The 21150-nt window shown below is 37.4% G+C and overlaps 1 protein-coding gene across 1 annotated transcript in view; it reads left to right on the forward strand.

The window, feature by feature from the left end:
* Positions 1–21150, forward strand: part of DNAH8 (dynein, axonemal, heavy chain 8) — a 375229-nt gene that overhangs the window by 88932 nt on the left and 265147 nt on the right. Inside the window, 6 exon segments of the mRNA XM_012658131.1 lie at positions 1414–1494; positions 1899–2015; positions 2852–2971; positions 8635–8767; positions 12390–12505; positions 14359–14465. Coding sequence (XP_012513585.1) covers positions 1414–1494; positions 1899–2015; positions 2852–2971; positions 8635–8767; positions 12390–12505; positions 14359–14465 — 674 coding nt within the window.

A 21150-nucleotide genomic window follows, 5' to 3' on the forward strand; every position in this document is an offset into this window, starting at 1 on the left:
TTTAATTTTTTTTAGAGACAGGGTCTTGCTGTGTCACCCAGGTTGGAGTGCAGTGCTGTGATCATAGCTCATTGCAACTTCAAACTCCTGGGCTAAAGTGATCCTCCTGCCTCAGCCTCATGAGTAGCTGGGACTACTGACATGTGCCACACACCCAGCTAATTTTTTATTTTATTTTTTTCTAGAGACTGGGTCTCACCATGTTGGCCAGGCTGGCCTTGAACTCCTGGCCTCAAGCGATCCTCCCACCTTGACCTCTGGGATTACAGGCATGAGCCACTGCACCCAGTCACCTTTAATAGTTCTTTATATCTTCTAAATACTTGTCTTTTATCAGGTACATGATTTGCAAAAACTTTCTCCCATTCTGTGGTTTGTTTTTTCACTTTCTTGATTGTGTCCTTTGAAGCACAAACATTTTACATATTCATGAAGTTTGTCTACTTTTTCTTTTGTCTTTTGTGTTTTTGGTGTCATATCTGAGAAATCTTTTCCCATCCAAGGTCATGAAGGTTTATGCCTATGTTTTGTTCTAAGAGTTTAATAGTTTTAGGTCTTACCAAATAATATTTAATTGTTATATTTAAAAAAACCCAGAGGAGCATTGACATTATGGAAATTGTAGATTCAGCATCAAAAGTCATAGGTTTTTGTACTGCCTAGTTGTGACTTTGGAGGATCGAGTGTCAAAGTACTGTTACAAATTGAAGCTAATCTCATTGCATTGCATTTTAAAGGCTTTTAGTTAGCATTGAATGATATTGTGAAAGTCAAGGTTCTTTGCCAAGTGTCAAGTATAAATAAAACTTCAACTATAAGTAACAGATAAAAAGGAAAGGAATCAAGAACTTTGAAACTATTATGTGAAAATTGAAACAGTTTAATATTATTAATTTGGGGAAGAAGTAACTTGAATCCACATCTCCTACCATATAGTATAGTAAATTACAAAATGGTCAATGTTGGATCATCATAGATCATGTCTAAAATATATCTAAAAGGAAACATAAAAGCTTATTAATTCTGGTTGTATGGAGAAGCTAAATTTATTTTGATTTGAGAAAGCAAGTGTGGCATCCGTGATTAGTAGTTTTAATGTGCCAGAAGACAAGGAACAGAAAGGAGAAAATGTGTAATGACAGATATCACAAAAAGACAATTATCTAAACCATTTCTAATAACATAAATCTAGAAAGACAAATAATAAATATGAAAAATGAAAATCTAGAAAGCTCTATTGTCTTATTTAAAGGGGAAGCACAGGTAATTTATAGGTGGGGAAATCAGTATAAATTTAAATGAGCAGCCCCCGTGATGGCAGGACTGTGAAGAAACAGGTGTAATTCCTGGTATGAATCAAAATGTGACTGTTGCTTTAAAATGAATTAAAATATGCCATTTCAACTTTTACAGGGTCTTCTGCAGTATTACGATGAGTTATGTCAGGAAGTGCCTTCTGTGTTTGTCAATCTGATGACCCCTAAAATGAAAAAGGTTGGTAATGCTGACGATTTATATTGATTTCCCTGTTATTTAAAATTAGATTTTAGTTCTATAAATTATGGATTTTAGACCATCTATTCTTGCCTAGACCCTCTATCTTTCTAGTTCTACTTTATAGCTCTGTTTTTTTCCTTACAGAATTTCTTGTCTCAGTTTTATTGCCTTTGAAAAACAACTCAATCTAAATCATGAGCATTTTCTAAAAATCCATGATTGTTTCCTGGGCAATGAACCATGATTAAAAATAAAAAGTCATTTTTATTAGGCATAATGGAGGGAAAATAAAACTAAGAAAATATAACGTATAAACTTTGCAGGTAGTAAAGGAAAGCCTTTTCTATAAACGCAGATGCTCCCGTTAATAGTGGAGGCTGCTGTGTTTTTACTTTCTGTAGGTGGAATGCGTGCTGAGGCAAGGGCTCACGATATTGACGTGGTCATCCTTAACACTGGAAAGCTTCTTTCAAGAAGTTGAATCGGTTTTGGATATGTTCAGTCAACTTTTAAAGAAGGTATGATCGATAAATAAAAAAGGCTACATGCATTAATACTCAGAATGTAAGAAATAGTTTGATTATCTATGGAAGCTCTTTAGAGGGTATGACTTTTCACTAACAGGATTATCAATTTTAAAAAAATAATGCCTTCTGTTTCTTTTACTGCTTTGGGATCTTCGTCTAAGGTTGCCTGGTTCTTATCCCTGAATCACCTTGCCTTTAGTATGTTTAAATGGTAGCTCTACCTCACACTGTAGTTTAGAAAATGGGATGATTGGAGACTGTTGAAGATGGCAGAGTGGAGTGCTTAAATGTTAATTAATATTAATGCATCTAATATTAACTAGATGAGGCGATCATTTAATTGGAGACTTGTCTATTGATTTCCGACATGGTTGCTGCACAGAACATGTGTATCTTTTTAGATGTGTTAGTCTGTCATGGCAGCAGAGTGTGATAGACAAACTCAGGGCTTTGGAGTCAGATACACCTGAGTGTGGGATTCTCTGCCTTTTACTAGCTCTGTGTTCCTCCCCAGCTCACTTTACTTCTCCGAGCCTTGGTATCTTTAGCTGGAAAGCTTGGGGCGTCAATGTCTCATGTGTTGGAATGAGTATGAAAGAGGATATCACATACGAGGGTATGGTACATGTTGCTGCTCAACAAAAATTTAGTTCCACGTCAAGCTTTCTTTGCAGATGTACTCCTAAAATTTTCACCAGATTATGCTTGGCTCAGGATGCAGATTTCCAGATTTAGCCCGCTAAATTAATTTATAACACAAGCACATTTTGGATGAAAAGCTAGATATGATGGAGAGTTTTTTTTCACATTTTTTTCTTTGTTGGTAGATCAATGACTTGTGTGAAATGCATATTGATACGGTTCTAAAGGAGATAGCCAAAACTGTGTTAATTTCCCTGCCTGAAACTGGTGCTACCAAGGTAGAAGATATGCTGACCCTCAATGAGGTATGCATTTATTTATTATATTGTAATCACAGAAATACTGGCTTGTAAACCTAAAATGTGAATTGGTAATCTAACAGTAGAAATCTGGGTCAGTAGCATTTAGACATCCTAGCTTTTTTTGGATATCTTCTGCTCCAAAGGCTTGCATGGCTTCAACAGTTCAAACCCACGGCCACACCCCAGATGTTATCTTACTGATGTCCTCAACCTAATGCTGGAGTTCCCTGGGGCTCTGTCACTGGTTCACGGCTCTTCTTCGTCTTCGAGTACTACCAGGGCCATATCATCTTTCTTGTGGTTTTAACTACAAAATGCTTTCCCTCTAAGTGACTCAGAAACCTAGGGACTCATCTGGACTCCTTCCCTCACTGCTGTTTCCTAAATCCAGCCAGTCTTAAGGCTTAGCCGGGTTTTGCCTGTTACTCAGATTTTGCTTGAGTTGCCTCTTCTTTTCATGCCTATTATCATGTTGTTGGTCAGGCCCTTAATGCTTACTTTGAGTTTAGCAATCAATGTGATCTAACTGGTCTCTGTGCCTCTGTATTTGGCCCCATCATATCCACCCACATTGCCATCAGATCTGATTGTGAAACTGTCCAGCTTAAGTCATTCAGTGGCAGAGGCACCTGGTCCTTACAGGACAAAATCTAACCTCCTTAGCATTGCTTTATATTGAAATTATTTGGATACCTATTTATCCTCCATGGACTGGAAAGTACAAAGACAGGAACCCTGTCAGTCATTTTCGAGGCCTGGCACATAATACAATCTTTCTCAAAAGCACTGAATTTGTGTCTTGAACTGAACGCTTTGTTCTGTCTTGCCTGCCTGTGCTTCCATTCCACCCATTCTGCTGGTTTGGGTCACCTTGCTAGCATCCTTTTCAAGACAACCACAGATGGGTCCATTTCCAGGGGTCCAGTCTGGCCCATGGGAAACAGGTGTGTTTGCCCCTTTCTGTGGAAGTGCAGCCTCTTCTCCCCAGGACACCTCTTCTTGCCTGCAGGGGTGAGGGTAGCTAGCCAGCCTCTTGCCTCAGGACTGCTCAGGCATGGGTCAGCCCTCTACGCCCAAATTCTAGAGGGAGGTTCCCCATGTTTATCTCTACTGAATCTGCCAATGAATGAGGAAACTTCCCTTCTGTAACCTGAAGGTGAGCAGTGGGCTGAGAGCTGCCTCACCTCTTCCTTGGTAAGAACTGCCTTCTTCATAACATATATGATCTTAAAATTATTTATTCTCAGTTTGGGGCCTTGGCTGCAGCTGAGACAACACTAAATAACCCATTTTAATATCCTGTTCTTGGTGCATTCAAGTTTAAGATGGTTATATCTTCTTGGGCATTTGTTCCTTTTGTCATTATGAAGTAAGCTTTTTATCCTATTTTGTTTGATATTAATGTATTATACCAGCTTTTTTAGGTTATTATTTTTCAGTTGTATATTTTTCCATTTTATCATTTTCAACCTTTTTAGCTTCTCTTATTTTAGGTTTTTCTCTTATGAAGAATATTTAGCTGTATCTTGTTTTTAATCTACTTTGAAAATCTCTGTTTTTTTTTTAAACTGGTAATTTTAGCTTATTCTGCTCTTTGCTATTTCTGCCAACTCTTGCTCAGAGTGGCTTGTTTCTCGATGTGTTTTACATGTTGGACTGTGAGCTAACACACATACGTGCATTTGTGGGAGTCCTGGACAACCTTGGTTGAGAACCTGTCTCTTTTTATCCTTCCCTGTGTGGTGCCTACGAGCTTCACCAACTTGGGACAACTTTATGTTAGTTTTTCAGTGGATAGAATTTCCAAAACTATGCAGGTTGTATGAACTCAAGCCCCAAACCTGTGTGAGAGTAAGCTAGTGTTTGTGAATTCCCAAGGGAGAATTTGTTCCCCCAGCCCAGAGCCTCAACCAAGATAGCTACCTTTCCTTTTCTAGCCCACCCTTTCCCTGAGGGCATTGCCTTTGATTTGCCTGATGTTATGTGGGGGATGAGGATGGGGTAGATGTTAGTTCTGGCCTCCCACCCTTATGAGGAATCCAAAGCCTTATTTGGTTTTTTGATTATGGGGGGAACAAAAAAGCCCCAATAGAAACTGTGGTTTCAGCTTATTTTTCATTTTAGGTCCATGCTTTTTGTTTTTGTTTTTAATTAAGGTATGGCATATATACAGAAAAGTGTGCAAGTCTTAAGTGCACCATTCGATGAATGTTTACGTGTGATACGCCCTTGTACTATCTCCAAGAGCAAGATATAGAATACTTTCTTTACTCCAGATGACTCCTCTGTGGTCCATTCCGGGCAATGACACCTCCCTCATATCCCCAGAAGTAATCACCATTTGAATTCTCTCGCTGTATATTAGTTTTGTCTGTTTTTGAATTTCATATCAATGGAATCATACAGTATATAGTGTTTATGTCTGATTTCTTTTGCTCAGTGTTACAGTTCTGAAATTCATCTGTGTAGTCATGTGAAGCATTAGTTCTTCATTCCCTTGCTGTATAGCATTCCATTGTATACATTTATTACAATTTATCCACTCTACCGTGTTGAGGGCATTTGGATAGTTTATAGCTTTTGGTTGTACACTGAGCATTCTTGTACATGATTTTTTTGTGGACTTAAGTACTAATTTTGGTGGGTATATACTCAGAAGTGAGGTTTCTGAGTCATAGATTATGAATATATTTAGCTTTAGTAGAAACTATCTTTTTAGAGTTTGTCTATTTGAATTAGGGGCCAGATGGGTTCACGTATTACATTTGATTGCTATGTCTCTTAAGTGTTAAAATCATCCCCATCACCCCCACTGATTATTTCTGGCTTCCAACTTTTTTATTGTGGTAAAATATGCTAACATAAAATTTACCATATTAACCATATTAAATGTACAATTCACTGGCATTAAGTATATTCACAGTGTTGTGTAACCATCACCATTATCTCTGTACAAAACCTTTTCATTATTCCAAACTGAAATTCTGTACCTATCATATAATGATTCTCCAGTGGTGGTGCTAAGTCTCAGTACTGCAAGTCAAGATGCAGGAGGCAGAATTCTGAAGAGCACTTTTGCCAACCAGTGTGCCCCAGACTCTTGCCCTGGAGTGACGTAAGGTCTAGTAACAGTTGGGCTACCTTCCTACAAACCTACCATTAGGTAGGCCATTACAGTGAAGCCAAGTCAGATAAGCCTCTAATCTGGGGGGACAAGGTTCATTTGGGCCAAACAGTAGTTTCAGACCATATTTGGGAATCAGGGCTGCTTGTGGTCAGGGCAACATTCCTTGTCTTGGAGCATCTAAGGGTGGTTTTAGGATAGATTATGTTAATTATTAAAAAGCTTTCTTCTTTTAGTTTCAAATTGTTCCTTCTATTCTGTGGTCCTGGGGCTGGGACTGTAAGCTATGTTTCTCCTTGGCCATCTGGCTCCCTTTCAGACTTTGCTCATATGTTAACTCCATGTTGTACCCTTTGAAGAACACTGAGACTGTTTTCCAAAGTGGCTGTATCATTCCCACTAGCAGTGTATGAGGTTCCAATTTCTCTACATCCTTGCCAACACTTGTTCATTATACCATCCTAGTGTGTGTGAAGTGGTATCTCATTGTAGTTTTGATTTGCATTTCCCTAATGGCTAGTAATGTTGAACGTCATTTTATGTACTTACTAACCTTTCATATACATTCCTTCAGAAATATCTATTCAAATTGTTTGCTCACTTTTAAATGGGGTATTGTAGTTTTGATTTGCATTTCCCTAATGGCTAGTAATGTTGAACATCATTTTATGTACTTACTAACCTTTCATATACATTCCTTCAGAGATATCTATTCAAATTGTTTGCTCACTTTTAAATGGGGTATTTGTCTTTATATTTTTGAGTTGTGATAGTTTTTTTTAATAGATAGCAGTCCGTTATCAAATATATGGTTTACAAAAATTTTATTCCGTGGGTTGCCTTTTCACTTTCTTGATGGTGTTCTTTAAAGCACAAAAGTTGTTAATTTTGATGAAATCTAGTTTATTAAATTTTTCTTTTGTTGCTCTGCTTTCAGTGTCGTATATAAGAACACTTTGCCTAATCCAAGGTCATGAAGATTTATGCCTATATTTCTTTTAAGAGTTTTTTTAGTTTTAGCTCTTAAATTTGGGTCTGTGATCCATTTTGAGTTAATTTCTTTGTATGGTACAAGGAGAGGGTCCAATTTTATTCTTTTGCAAGTGGATATTCAGTTGTTCCAGCACTAGTTGTTGAGTCCCATTAACTTTTTATTATACAGTATTGGAAGCATATAGGAGAATTTATGTGGCATTCTTCCATTCATCCTGGTGCATATGTTCTTTTTAAAAGATTACTGTATGTTATTTTATTGAGGTTTCTGGGGATATCAGGGGAATGCCAAGATAAACGTGTGTGTTCAATCTGCCAAATCTAACTAGCAGTGTCTGGTTCCTTTCTTAAGGGATTTCAAAGCAGGGGTGTGTATTAAACACATGTATCAAGTCTGCCATGACCTGCTGGAATGGTCTACTTGTTTAACACCCATTTTCCCTGCTAGACTTGAGTGGCTCCCAGCCCCTATTGCCATTCTAAAGATTAGCACTGCGTTGCATAAATTGAAAAAGACGAAATGAATGAATAATGGAGCAAGGTCAGAAGAGTTGGTGGGGTGGACAGGATTAGAGAATGTCTGTGGGTAGGAGGAGGAACACCATTTCCCCTGAGACTGAAAAAAGATGAGAATGGGTTCAGATACAGATGAGAAGGTCAAGAAAGGAACGTGTTGGACAGAACCTGGGGAATATGGGTCCTCCCAAAGCTTATCAGGAGAGAAGTTTGCGTAGACAGATGTGAGATCCTCCACAGCTGTATTCTTGAAGCCATCATGGCTGCTCCTGTTTGCTTTTCTCTTTCCTGAAGTGCATGGATGTTGTGGGCATGTCCAAAGACTTACTCAGTTTTATAAACCAGTTATCTTTTCTGACTTTGACTGGTTCTCAGCTTCTTTTTTAAGCCTTTTCTGACTATTAGAAGAGTTCAGAAAGACAAAATACAGGGTTTTAGAATCAGACAAAACTGGTTTCAGATCTGAATTCTTTCCAACTCCTGTGTGACCTGGGCAAATTCCTTTTTTCTGAGCCTTGGTTTTCTCTTCTGTGAACTGGGGACAATGATATTACCTATCTCAAGAGTTTTTTGTTTAATTAAGTGAGTTAACACATGTAAAGCACTTAAATTGATGCCTGGCATACAAAACTATGCTCAAAAAACCCTTATCTCATTTAACTCTCAAAGCAACACTTTGGATTGTCCTAAAAACAATGTCTCATTTTCAACTTTTGACGTCATCTTTCTGCTCCCCCTCAGCGTTTTTCCCCCCACCCATATGAATGTGAAGGCAGAGCTCTATGTGTGATCGAGTCAGACACAGCCTAAAGACTTGGGGTTTTTCTTCTTTCTCCTATTCTTTGCTTTGGCCTTAGCAGCTATGCTTTTAGCCATTGACAATTTTGGATCTGAAATACTGTACCAATGGCAACTATCTCTAATTTTTTTTTCAAGTGAAGTTAATTATAGTTTTATAAATTAAAGTTGTATTAATAATTTTCATGGTATTTTTAAGTATCTGGAATTGAATAGTCATTTCTTTATTTAATAGACATACACAAAAGAATGGGCTGATGTTCTAAACCACAAAAGTAAGCATGTGGAAGAAGCTGTCAAAGAACTTATATTAATATTTGAAAAAATTTATGAAGTTAAGTACACGGGGAAAACAGGTAATTTCACTTGTTATAATGTTTGAATCACAAGCTCCACAGATGTGTCCTCATGTAGGCACGTTCTGCTTAGCAGTTGCCAAATTCCAGACTCCCAGAAGAAAAGCAGGTGTTCAGCAGAAACCACATTGTTTGTACAGACAGCTTAAGCCCAGAGAGCTCTTTCTGTCAGTCAGGGAATGGTGGGAGCCCTTCTGAAATCCAGGTTCCCAACCAAGAGCCATCTTTAAAGCAGCGCTGTCTATGGATACCAGTCTTAGGCCTGTTATGGTAATTTTGTTGTTATTGTTATTCAGCATTCTAATCAAGTCACTTTGACTATTCGATTTATTTTACCTTTTTTTTTTTCTTTTTGAGAAAAGCAAATGAGACAAAAGTAAATTCTACAATTTTCTTTAATCTGGAAACTGTAATTTGGGTGAGACTGTGTTTTAAGACATTTTTTCCCCAGACCCTTTTCTATATAGAACGTCCAATGCGTTACCACTTAGAACTGTTTCGGGGGCTCTGGGCGCAGCTAAATGGTACCTAGTTGAAGAGTGTGCTCCCAAGGAAGCAAAGAGAACACCACAGCACGTGGTCCCCACCATCCGGTCCCCTACTCCCAACTAAACAATGACCTAAAAGGCTCTGTATCTAACTGTCACTTTTGATTCTGCTCAAGCTCTCATCATCCTCATTCAGTTTGTTTGGGAATATGAGAAATGTCCTCACTTTACGAAGTCTGTTTAGGCAGATCTGTATGACAAGGTGCTTGCATTATTTTAAGTGGTTAAAATAATTTGACCCTGCTCAATTTCCCGTTCTCCTAATAGGTTCTAATAATTCCAGTAAATACATATTAATAAGCCCAAGAGATAAACTATTAAATTTGAAACCTCTTTATCAAGGGCAGGGAATTTTAAGAAAAGATTCCCTAGTGGATGAGTATTTTGCTTCCTGCTTCCTAGGTTGTGGTTTAAGAACATGGGAATTTTGGTTTTGCTTAGATTGTCCTGTCCTGGCTATTTTTTTTTTTTGTAATACATTGGCAACCTCTTTAATATCTAGTGACTAGATATTGTAAAATTGGGACTTATTTGTCCGGTATATATACAATATATACAATACAGCAAAGTTAAATGAAATGCACATACTATATAGGGCAACAGATAAGCTGAAATTTTCTAGTACACACAAGCAAAACACTTTTTGCAATTTCTTCCCTCCCACCTCCTTCAACCCATGAACAAGTACAAAGAGTATACTGTTCACAGAGGTGGTTTAACAATTCCACTTCCAAACACAATATTTCCATCAGTTTTTAAAAGCTATTTACAAAGTGTTATTGTACTACTTCTACTCTTTTTTGTTTTATTTTTTTATTATTTCAGCATATTATGGGGGTACAAATGTTTAGGCTACATATGTTGCCCTTGTCCCCCCCTCCCTCCCTCCGGGTCAGAGCTTCAAGCGTGTCCATCCCCCAGATGGTGTGCATCGCACTCACTTTTAAATACATTAAGCACTTCTAAATATCTAGAAAGACCAGATATTTCATATAAGAACTTAACCACTATGTACACAGCACTGTTAAATAAAATTGCACACACATAGCAATGGTTAGAATCTGAAGTATCGTCTAAATATGACCATTTTGACCTTGAACCATTCCCTGCACATTTCCTTCTCTCTGCCTTATATCTAGTGGCCAAGTACGGACATGAGTAATGCTTAGAAATGGTTAAAAAAATTCATATCCAAAAGTCATTTACAGAGGACACGCTTTCCTATGAATTTCAACACAAAGTACACAAAATGTGTTACTTTTACTAAATACTTTGTCATACACTGGCAACCTCTTTAACATCTAGAGACTAGATATTGCAAAAGTAGGACTCATTTGTCCATTATATACATTGTATACACATAGCAAAACAAAATGCATAAAACATAAGAAAACTGATATCTGAAAATGTCCAAGTGTGAACACACTAGCATATTACCTTTTGCAATTCCTTCCCTCCCACCTCCTCCAAACCATTGAACGAGTATAGATGGTACTATACTGCTCACAGAGGTAGTTTAAGAATTTTATTTCCAGAAGACAGTATATCCTGTGAATTTTAGCAAAAAGATATTTACAAAGTGATATTTTACCACCTCTACATTTAACATATGTCGGGCACTTCTAAACATCTAGGTAGACTAGATGTTTCGGGTAAGCATTTAATTTGTCCACTATATACACAGCAGTCTTGAATAAACTGCACACATGTAACAGTTAAATTTGAAAGTATCTTTGAAATATGGACATTCTGGCCTAGAACTCTTCCCTCCTCCACCAACCTAGTGGGCTGTAATGCTCAAATTTTCAGAAGACAATCTTTCCTAGGAATTTAAAAACAAAAATGTACAAAATATATTAGTTTACTAGTTCTACACACTGGCAGCCTCTTTTAACATCTAGAAAGACTAGATATAAATTATGTCCTAGATATTTTGAATCTTTGGATAAATTTGAAGAGAAATACTTATTTCATTTTCAAGTTCTCTTTTCAAGCTCTAAATAAGAACTGATTAGATAGGAATTTGTAGTTGGAGGTTTTACTTTTTAGTATCGTAAGGAGTGTAAGAGGATGTGTCTGTCAATCACGATTCCTGTTTGCCCAAATACCTGCTGTTGCCACCATTCCCTGCTCAGGGAAGCAGTGTGAGCCTGGTTTTGTGCAAGGCAAGCCACTGACTGCACCAGGGTGTGATGCTAGCACAGAATGTGCCACCAGAGTTTTGAAAGAGACCCAAGAGGTAGCTCTACCTAACAGGGATGAGGTTAATTAGCTAATTACTAACATATTTAAACTAGGGACTCTGTGGGAAGTTGGCTTTTTGAGTGAGAGGAGAACATTCCAGTCAAGCAGAGATCCCATGAAAGTGACATTATAAGAAGAGGCAGGGGGAGGGAGGAGAAGGGAGGGAGGGAGAAAAAAAGAGGAATCTGTGCCTAGAATAGTGGTTCTCAATGAGAGTGGGGAGGGGTTTTGCCCTCCAGGACACATTTGACAATGTCTGGAGACATTTTTAGTTGTCACGCGGAGCGAGGCGTTTGCTACTAGCTTCTAGTGGATGAGGGCCAGGGATGCTGCTAAACATCCTACAGGACAGGACCCAACAGCAAAGAATTATCCAGCCTAAAATGTCAAGAGTGCTGAGGATAAGAAGCTTCAGGCCTAAAATGAGTATGTACAGCATGTCTTCTTTCCTCTTAGAGTTTTTCACTTAAACTAGTAACAAGTGTGAAAAACACAAGAACATCATTTAATTGTTAGAAAACTCCAAAGGTAGACCCATACTTTAGAAAGATAATAGGTAGAACTCAAAGTTTTTCTTAATTCTAGATACTGAGACAGAGTATAAGTATATTTACAGAGCATATTTCTTAGCAGAATGATGAATCCGTTGAGATGGGTGATTAAAATCGAATTCAAGGATGACTCCTACAGGAAAAAATGCAAAAAAAAAATACTTTTTTAAAAAAAGTTTTTAAAGTAAGAGCTTTTAACAAAGGAGCTTCCTAAGAAGATTTGGCCATATAGAATAAACCTGATGCTTAAAAAATCAAATGTTATATTTTTGTTTTATCTTTTGTCTGTAGAACAGCGGAAACATGTTGTTTTTGGAAGTGAAACAGAAGAGGGTGAAAGCACTGACTATGAGGCTAATATTGTGAATGAGGTCGATACTAATGATAAAGAAGATGAGTTTAGAAAGGTATTTATTGTGGAGCAATTTCATGCAATTCAAAGAATGATGACTCATAGCATTATACATAACCCCAAATGGTGATTTTTCAGGCAGTTCTACAACCTTAATCTGTGTGTAATTTATAACAAAATTAAGAAAATATAATTTTCAATTTTACACTGTAGGATCTGGCAAGATGCAACAGTCCTTACAATTTTCCCCAATATCACCAACTTTTGATATGATTGTGTTGATTACAATTTATGTAGTTATCTCCCCCTGTTGTGATTGACGATGTTTTCTTCTGTAGCAAATGTGACTTCTGGAATCGCAGTGCCGATCAGTTTGACTCAGAGTGGAGAACTTTGTTCTCAGTTATTGTGTCTAATAGAGTTATTGGTGTTGCAAGTCAAGATTCTGACTCCCTTGGGGCCCAGGGATCTGCATTTTTAAAATAGCAGATAGATGGATGACCTGTGGACTCTCCCCCAGCAGAAACCTCAGAGGGGCAGATTTCACATGGTGTTGAGATGTGTTGAGAATAAAGGTTGAGAAAGAGGCATGAGGTTTCGTTTTCCTTGTTAGGCCATACCCTTCTTGTCATGTATGAACTCTGAATGCTACTCCCCCACTCTCACTAATTCCTGCTTTCTCTTCCTCCTGTCAATTTTCTTTTAATCCCCCATACCCACCTTCTTTTCATTCTTTCTCTATTTTACCCTCTTTTACATACTCTAATACAGTTTTGGAAATAAACAGCACACATTTGTTCCACTTTCAGCTTCTTGCTCAAGGCTGATATCACCAGTCTCCTGCGAAACACTGTTCTGTGGAGTCTGGGCTGTAGTCTTAGACTTCTAGGTGCCATGCACCAGGCAGCTGTTAGCAGCCAGTGGGAGTCAACTGGAAGAGGACGTGTGCTCCCCTCTCAGCAGTCTTTGTCTCCCAGTTGCATTCCTGTTTGACACTGGCTGGGGTCCTTGGGGCACGACTGAGTACCATCAGAGCCTCTCCAACTGGGGAACCACTTGGAGCTGCATTCATGCAGTCACCGCCTAAGGAGCTTCTGTCTCTCAAATCCACCTCCCACATTGCTGCCGGAAGGGTCTGTCTAACAGAAAAATCTGATCATGTCACACCTGTGCTTTAGCTTGCTAATTCACCATCCCTAACTGTACCCCTTGCCACACTGAAAAGCTGTATTCTTCTTTGTTCGTGGCTGATAACTCTCTCTCTGACCCAGCTCAACCTGCCTCACCCACCCAGTCTCAGAGGGGCAGGGTTTTAGAGCAGGGAGCTGCAGTATGGCCAGAGCCTGGCCCCAGGTGTGTGACTCACTGTGCAAGCAAGACGTGGGCCAGAGCCCTGACTGCCAGGCTCAATACCTGGCCTGTGCTCTGACCAATAAGCTTGGCCACTCCTCCCAAGGGAAGGAAGGGTATGGAGAGAGTCATAGTTTCATCCTGTATGTTTGGGTATTGTGTATTTTATAATACATGTGTCCACCGAACTGAGCTTCTTAAGGGTGGAGACTGTTCATTTTCTTGTGTCCACTCCCTTAAGCGCTGAGAAATGTGCCACACTCACAAAGTCCTTCACTTCTGTTGGGGGAGTTATTCAGTATCGAGCAAACCAGGATCTTTTGAATAAGCTGTTTTTGAATAAGTCCTTCTGGTTTGCTAGGGTGTTTACGCAAGCACATTTTTCATATATTTTTACTTGTCTAAAAAATCAGGTTAATTTAGGATTGAATTTCTACAATATTGAAATTGTATAATTTATTATTTTTCACTTTTCACGTGTCACTTCTAATATTGTATCATTGCTTTGGGGATGTTAGAGGTTTTTAAAAAATCATTTAATATGATTTATTATTACAGGAATGTAAAGAGGTCTATGCTTTTTTCTCTCATCAATTACTAGACAGTCTTCAAAAAGCTACACGGTTATCTTTGGACACAATGAAAAGAAGAGTATTTGTTGCAAGGCAAGTTGAAAATATGATAAATATGTCTGGTAATGCTACCTGTAATAATATAATGCTAATAGCATCTCTTATTTTATTAATTTATTAATTTTTTAAAATTATAAAATTTAAAATATAGCATTCATTAAAAGACTGTATGAAACATTTATATAATACTGCAAGACTCACGGTCAGATGAATAACCATATTCCTAGCACCCAGCCTGAGTCCTCTCTCTGCTCACCCAAAAATAACCACTATCCTGAACTTTGTGTTTATCATTGTCTTGGTTTGCCTTACAGTTTTGTGTCCCAAATCAATGTATCAGTTAATTTTTCCTGTATTTGAACTGTGTTCAGTATTATGTTTTTGGAATTCATCTATGTGTTATAGTTTATTTTCACTTCTGTGTAGTTGGAGTATATATAATCTGTTTGTCTGTTCTACTGGTGATGGTCATTTGGGTCATTTCCAGTTTGGGCTATAAAGAATAAAGCCTCTGTGAGCATTCTTGTACCTGTCTCCTGCTGAGATTAGATTTACCGGGTCCTGGGGTGGGTATGTGCATGCCTCATTTTACCAGGCAGTGCCTTACATGAGAGTGCCCAAGGCTCCTTATCCTTGCAAATAGTATTATTAAATTAAAAAATTCTTGCCTTTTATACTGCTTGAATCAAAGTTTTAAGTGTGCCCATCACCCAGATAGTGTACATTGTACCTGTTAGGTATGATTTCACCCATGCCCTCCTCCCTCCTCCCTCCTGCTTGACTTCATTAAGTTTTATTTCCATCTGTGCACATGAGTGCTGATCAGTTAATTCCAATTTAATAGTGAGTACATGTGGTGTTTGTTTTTCCATTTTTGTAATGCTTCACTTAGGAGAATGGTCTTCAGTTCTATCCAGATTGCTCCAAAAGTATTAATTCATCATTTTTCATGGCTGAGTAGTACTCCGTGGTATATATATATACCACATTTTATTAATCTACTCATGAATTGATGGGCACTTGGTTGATTCCACATCTTTGAGATTGCGAATTGTGCTGCAGGAAACATTCAATTCAAGTACAAGTATCTTTTTGATAAAATGACTTTTTTTCCTTTGAGTAAATACCCAGTAGTGGGATTGCTGGATCAAATGGTAGGTCTAGTTTTAGTTCTTTGAGAAATCTCCATACTATTCTCCATTGAGGTTGTGCTAGTTTGTAGTCTCGCCAACAGTGTGTAAGTGTACTTTGTTTCTCCATCTACCCTAGCAGCTATAGTTTTGGGACTTTTTGATAAAAGCAATTCTCACTGGAGTTAGGTAATATCTCATTGTGGTTTTTATTTGCATTTCCCTGATGATTAGTGATGTTGAGCATTTTTTCATATGTTTAATGGCCATTAGTCTGTCTTCTTTTGAAAAGCTTCTGTGCATGTCTTTTGCCTACTTTTTAAGGGGGTTGTTTGATTTTTTTCTTCCTGATTTGCTTGAGTTCTTTGTAGATTCTGGTCATTAGCCCTTTATCACATGTGTATCATGCGAGTATTTTCTGCTATTCTGTAAGTTGTCTATTCGCTCTGTTTCCTTGGCATGCAGAAGCTATTTAATTTAATGAAGTCCCATTTATTAATTTTATTTGTTGCTATGATTGCCATTGGGGTCTTCTTCATAAATTCTTTGCCTAGGCCGATATCTGGAACAGTTTTTACAACATTTTTTCTAGAATTCTTATTGTTTCATGTCTTAGGTTTAAGTCTGTTATCCATCTTGAATTAATTTTTGTGAGTGGTGAGAGATATGGATCCTGTTTCCATCTTCTGCATGTGCCTATCTAATTTTCCCAGCACCAATTATTGAATAGGGATTCTTTTTCCTATCTAGTGTATATTGTTGTCTTCTTTGTTAAGAATCAGATGGCAATATGTGGATGGTTTTATATCTGGATTCTCTGTTCTGTGTCATTGGTCTATATTTCTATTTTTGTGCCAGTACCATGCTGTTTTGGTTAGTATAGCCTTATAGTATAGTCTGAAGTCTGGTAATGTGATGCCTCCCAATTTGTATCTTTTGCCTGAGGTTGCTTTGGCTATCCGGGCTCTTTTCTGGTTCTAAATGAAGCGTAGAATTATTTTTTCTAGACCTGTGAAAAATAACATTGATATTTTGTTGGGGATTGCATGGAATCTGTAAGTCACTTTGGGTAATATGGACGTTTTAACAATGTTGATTCTGCTGATCCATGAGCATGATATATTTTTCCATTTGTTAACGTCCTCTGCGATTTCCTTCCTCAGTTATTTGTAGTTCTCTTTGTAGAGATCTTTCATTTCCTTGGTTAAATAACCAAAACATTTGTACCCCCATAATATTCTGAAATTAAAAAGAAAATGAAATCATAAAAGTTCTAGAAATAATGTGGAGAAAATGTTAATAGCCTCAGTACATGGATATCTAAGTATAAAACAAAACCCAGAACCCATAATAGAAAAAATTGATAAATTAATTTTTTTACGTGATTAAAATTTTTAAATGCTAAAACCCCAGAAGACAAATGATGACATGGGGAAACTTACTTTCAACATATATCACAGAAAAAGCTAATTTTCTTAATGAAACAGAAGTACCACAGATCTATAAGAGAGGAAAATAATCCAAAAGAAAAATGAGCAAGGTATATAGAGATGGTTCATAGAAAAGGGACAAAAAAATGGCTTTTCAGTATGTGTGTTTTCATCGGCTTGGACTGTCATAACAGAAAACCATAGACCGAGTGGCTTAAACAACAGAAATTTATTTTCTTACAGTTCTGGAGGCTCTACTTCTAACGTCAAGGTGCCAGTGGATGCTAAAATAAAAAAATAAAAAAATAAAAAAAATAAGTTGTCAGTGGGGTTGATTTGTAGAGAGGGCTGTCTTCCTGGCTTGCAGATGGCCACTTCCTTGTGTTTTCACATGGCCTTTCTTCTGTGTGCAATAGGAGAGAAAGAGATCTCTGGTGTCTTTTCCTCTTCTGGTAAGGACACTAGTCCTACCTGATTAGGGCCCCCACCCTTATGACTTTCATTTAACCTTAATTACTTCATTAAAGACCCCATCTCCAAATACTGTTCCATCAGGGGCTAGGGCTTTAACGTGAATTTTGGGGGGACACAATTCAATTTATAACAATGTGAAAAGATATTTATCCTCACTGATCAGAATAAAAGTTAAGCCTAAAATGTTAACCTAGTGAAAGTTTAATGTGAACCAAATTCTTTAAGAATTTAAGAAAACATTTCATACATGCATAGTAATCATGTTAATTGGTGTAACCTTTAAGAAGGGCAATTCAGTAATATATGCCAACATTTAAAATGAATGTACCCTTTTAAAAACAGTTTTGAGATATAATTTTCATGCAATAAAATTAATGCATTATAAAAAAACATTCTTGCCAACATAGGGGGTGTGAAATGACATCTCATTAAGATTTAAATTCTAATTTTACTGGCTACTGATAAGGTTAGATATATTTTCATGTGTTTATGGTCCATTTGTCTTTCTCTTCCTTAAAATTTGTGGTTTTTTCCTTTGGCCTGGTTTTCTATTTAATTGGATTAATTTATAAATATTCTTAGTTTATTATTTTGTTGATGATAATATAGCAAATATGTTCTCTCAATTTTGCCTTATCTTTTTATTTTCTTTATTAATTTTTATTTTCCTTTGCTGAGTTTTAAGAATATTCAAATTTATCAATCTTTTTCTTAGTGATTTGTGATTTTTATGTCTTTTTGAGGAAACCAACCCTTATCAACCCTTCCCTATTTCATAATGTCTTCTAAAAATTTTATAGTTTTGACTTTTAAATTTAGGGATTTAATTTCTATAGTATTGATTTTTATGCTTAGTGTGAGGTAGGAGAGCAATATATTTTTTTGCCATATGGTTAATGAGTTGACCAAGCAAAAGTTTTTGAAAAGTCAACTTATTTTTTGTGGGGGGAAGTGGTGGTGAAGTTGCATTGAATCCATAGATCAATGTGGAGAGAGTTAGCATCCTTATGAATATCGAGTGTTATGTATTACCTCTGCATTTATAGAAGTCTTTAATATCTCTCAGTGAAGTTTTATGATTCTCTGTGTAAAGGTTTTGCACATTTTTGTTAGATTTATTCCTTGGCTATTCATTGCTGATTTTTAATTTAATTGTACTGTTAAAATCTCCAAGTGTGATTGTAGGCTTGTCAAATTTTCCTTCTGTTTTGGTCAGTTCTTTTTTTATGTGTCTTAAGACTGTGTTGTTAGGTATAAACAAAGTCATAGCAGTTCAATATGTTTAAGAATACTGTTCCTTTTATTTTTATTGGGCGACCTTCTTTATCTGTAATATATTAATCCTGATTCCTCAAATTCTTTTTAGTTTGTTATTAATTTTGCTTTCCAAGCCTTTTTTGTATAACTTTTTCAGTCCTTTCATTTAAGCTTTTCTCTGTAGTTTTTAGTTTTACCTCTTAAAAGCAACATATACCTGCTTATTTTCATTCAATTTGATTATGTCTTTTTAACAGTGAGTTTAATCGGTTTGCACTTACTGTGATTTTTTAAATATAATTGCACTTGATTTATGACATTTTATTTTGTGTTTTCTTCTTACTAGCTGTCCTTTTTCTTTGATTCATTTTATTATCACTGTTTTCTTTGGGATGGATAATTTTCACCTTTTATTCTGTTTTCCGTACTTTTCTGGCATATTTAATTAAATTTCCAGGTTCACTTGTATTTTTTGCATCCTTAGTGAGGATTTGCGAGGGGTAAACTCTCTTATTTTTCTTTCTAAGTCTGAAAATGTTTTGCCCTCATACTTTCATGACAGTTTGGCTGGATGTAAGATTTTATTGGCTGGATGAGGTGGCTCACGCCTGTAATCCTAGCACTTTGGGAGACAGAGGTGGGAGGATTGTTTGAGGCCAGGAGTTGGAGACCAGCCTGAGCAAGAGCGAGACCTCGTCTCTACAAAAAATGGAAAAATTAGCCAGGCCTCCCACCTACTTGGGAGGCTGAGGCAGGGGGATCACTGGGGCCCAGGAGTTTGAGGTTACAGTGAGCTATGATCAACCACTGCACTCTAGACAGGATGACAAAGCCAGACTCTCTCTCTCAAAAAAAGAAGATTTTATTGTCTCTTGGCACTTTGGAAGTATTTCTTCATGTTTTTCTGACCTATGTTGCTGTGGATAAGAAATCTGCAGTGTGAATATAACTGAAGATTCTTTTTTTATGCTTAATATTTCTGCAGTTTTCTTACGTTGTGTGTATTTATTTAATCCTGCTTTGTTCTCAGAGCGCACTTCCTGTTTGAGGGCGTATAGCTTCCCTTAATTCCTCAGCAATTTCCTCTTCAGTTATTGCTTCTAGGACATTCCTTCTTTGTCTTCTTCTCGAACTCCCACTGAATGTGGAATAGAGTGACGACATAAATTATTGTTCCAACTAGGACACTTCTGTGTATGAACGGACACTATCCAGATGAGGTGCCAGGACAGAGTTAATCTGGAACTGTCCCTGGGCACACTGGATGTGTGGTCATCTCACGTGTTGGGGCCTCTCAGTCTGTCCCTCCTGTCTCCTAACTACTTTGTCATATATTTTATCTTTTTGCCTCTCTACATTATAGGTAAGTGTCTCCGTATCTATTCTAAAGATTATGTCATCTATTGCACCTTCAATATTTCAATATTTTTTTCCTTACCCTCCGGATAGTGTATCATTTCTACCTTTGTAGTTTAGCAATTTCTTTATTTTTTTATTTTTTTGGAAGATAGAGCCTTCACATATCTCTTTGAACATTCTCAATTTACTTGTCATACTTCTATACAATAATTTTTATCTGAAGTGAGTTTTTTTTTTCAATTTTTTATTTCTTTAGCCCTCTTCTTTACCCTTAGACTTATTCACAAATGTTGGGATTTGAATGCGTAGGCTCTCTTTGAGCAAGAGCTTTTTTTGTTTTTGTGTTTCTTTCTCCTTCTCTCCTTTCCTATCTAGGAGTTTCACTTTTGCCCCCAAATGACACTTGGAACCTTGAGTTCAGAACCAGGTCTTATTTGTTCACATTACCTCCCTGGAGGGCTGCTGGGAGGAGGCGGGGTCAGCTGGGAACACACAGGTGGTCTGACTTGGTTGCTTATCAGAGAAGCTGTGGATTTGCACCTTTTACTCTAGGCCCACATCTTCTGGAAAAACTGTAGCTGTGGGCAGTAGGTTGACAAATTTTGTCTTACTGTTGTTTTGCCTCTTCATAAATGGGGAGCATCCTCTTAGTTCTGACTTTGAGTAGTGAGCCTGGCTGAGCCCCGTTCAGCATGGAGTCCTGTTGGTCCTGTGTCCCACAAGGGCCAGCCACCCCACTGTCACTGCCTCTCTCCAGACCAGAACCCTGGCCGGGCGGCCCTTGTGTTCCTGGTCCATTTCTAATTCACAGAGATCCTTTCTTGTTTGAGCATTCTCACGTCCTTTGTATCCATGATTGTGATGTGTTTGACAAAAAGAAGTGTTTTTGAAGCATGAACTCACCATGCCATGTTGATTTACAAGTTCTGCGGTACTTAAGTCGTGTTTGAAGAGGCACACACGAGGACAATGCTCAAAATCCTCACTTGTCTAAAATGTCTTTCTCTTATCCTCACACACAAATGCTAGTTTGTTCTTGGATCACAATCCCTTTGTTTCATATGCTAT

Source organism: Propithecus coquereli, unplaced genomic scaffold, assembly GCF_000956105.1.
Source record: "Propithecus coquereli isolate 6110/MARCELLA unplaced genomic scaffold, Pcoq_1.0 Scaffold574, whole genome shotgun sequence".
Taxonomy (NCBI): Eukaryota; Metazoa; Chordata; class Mammalia; order Primates; family Indriidae; genus Propithecus; species Propithecus coquereli.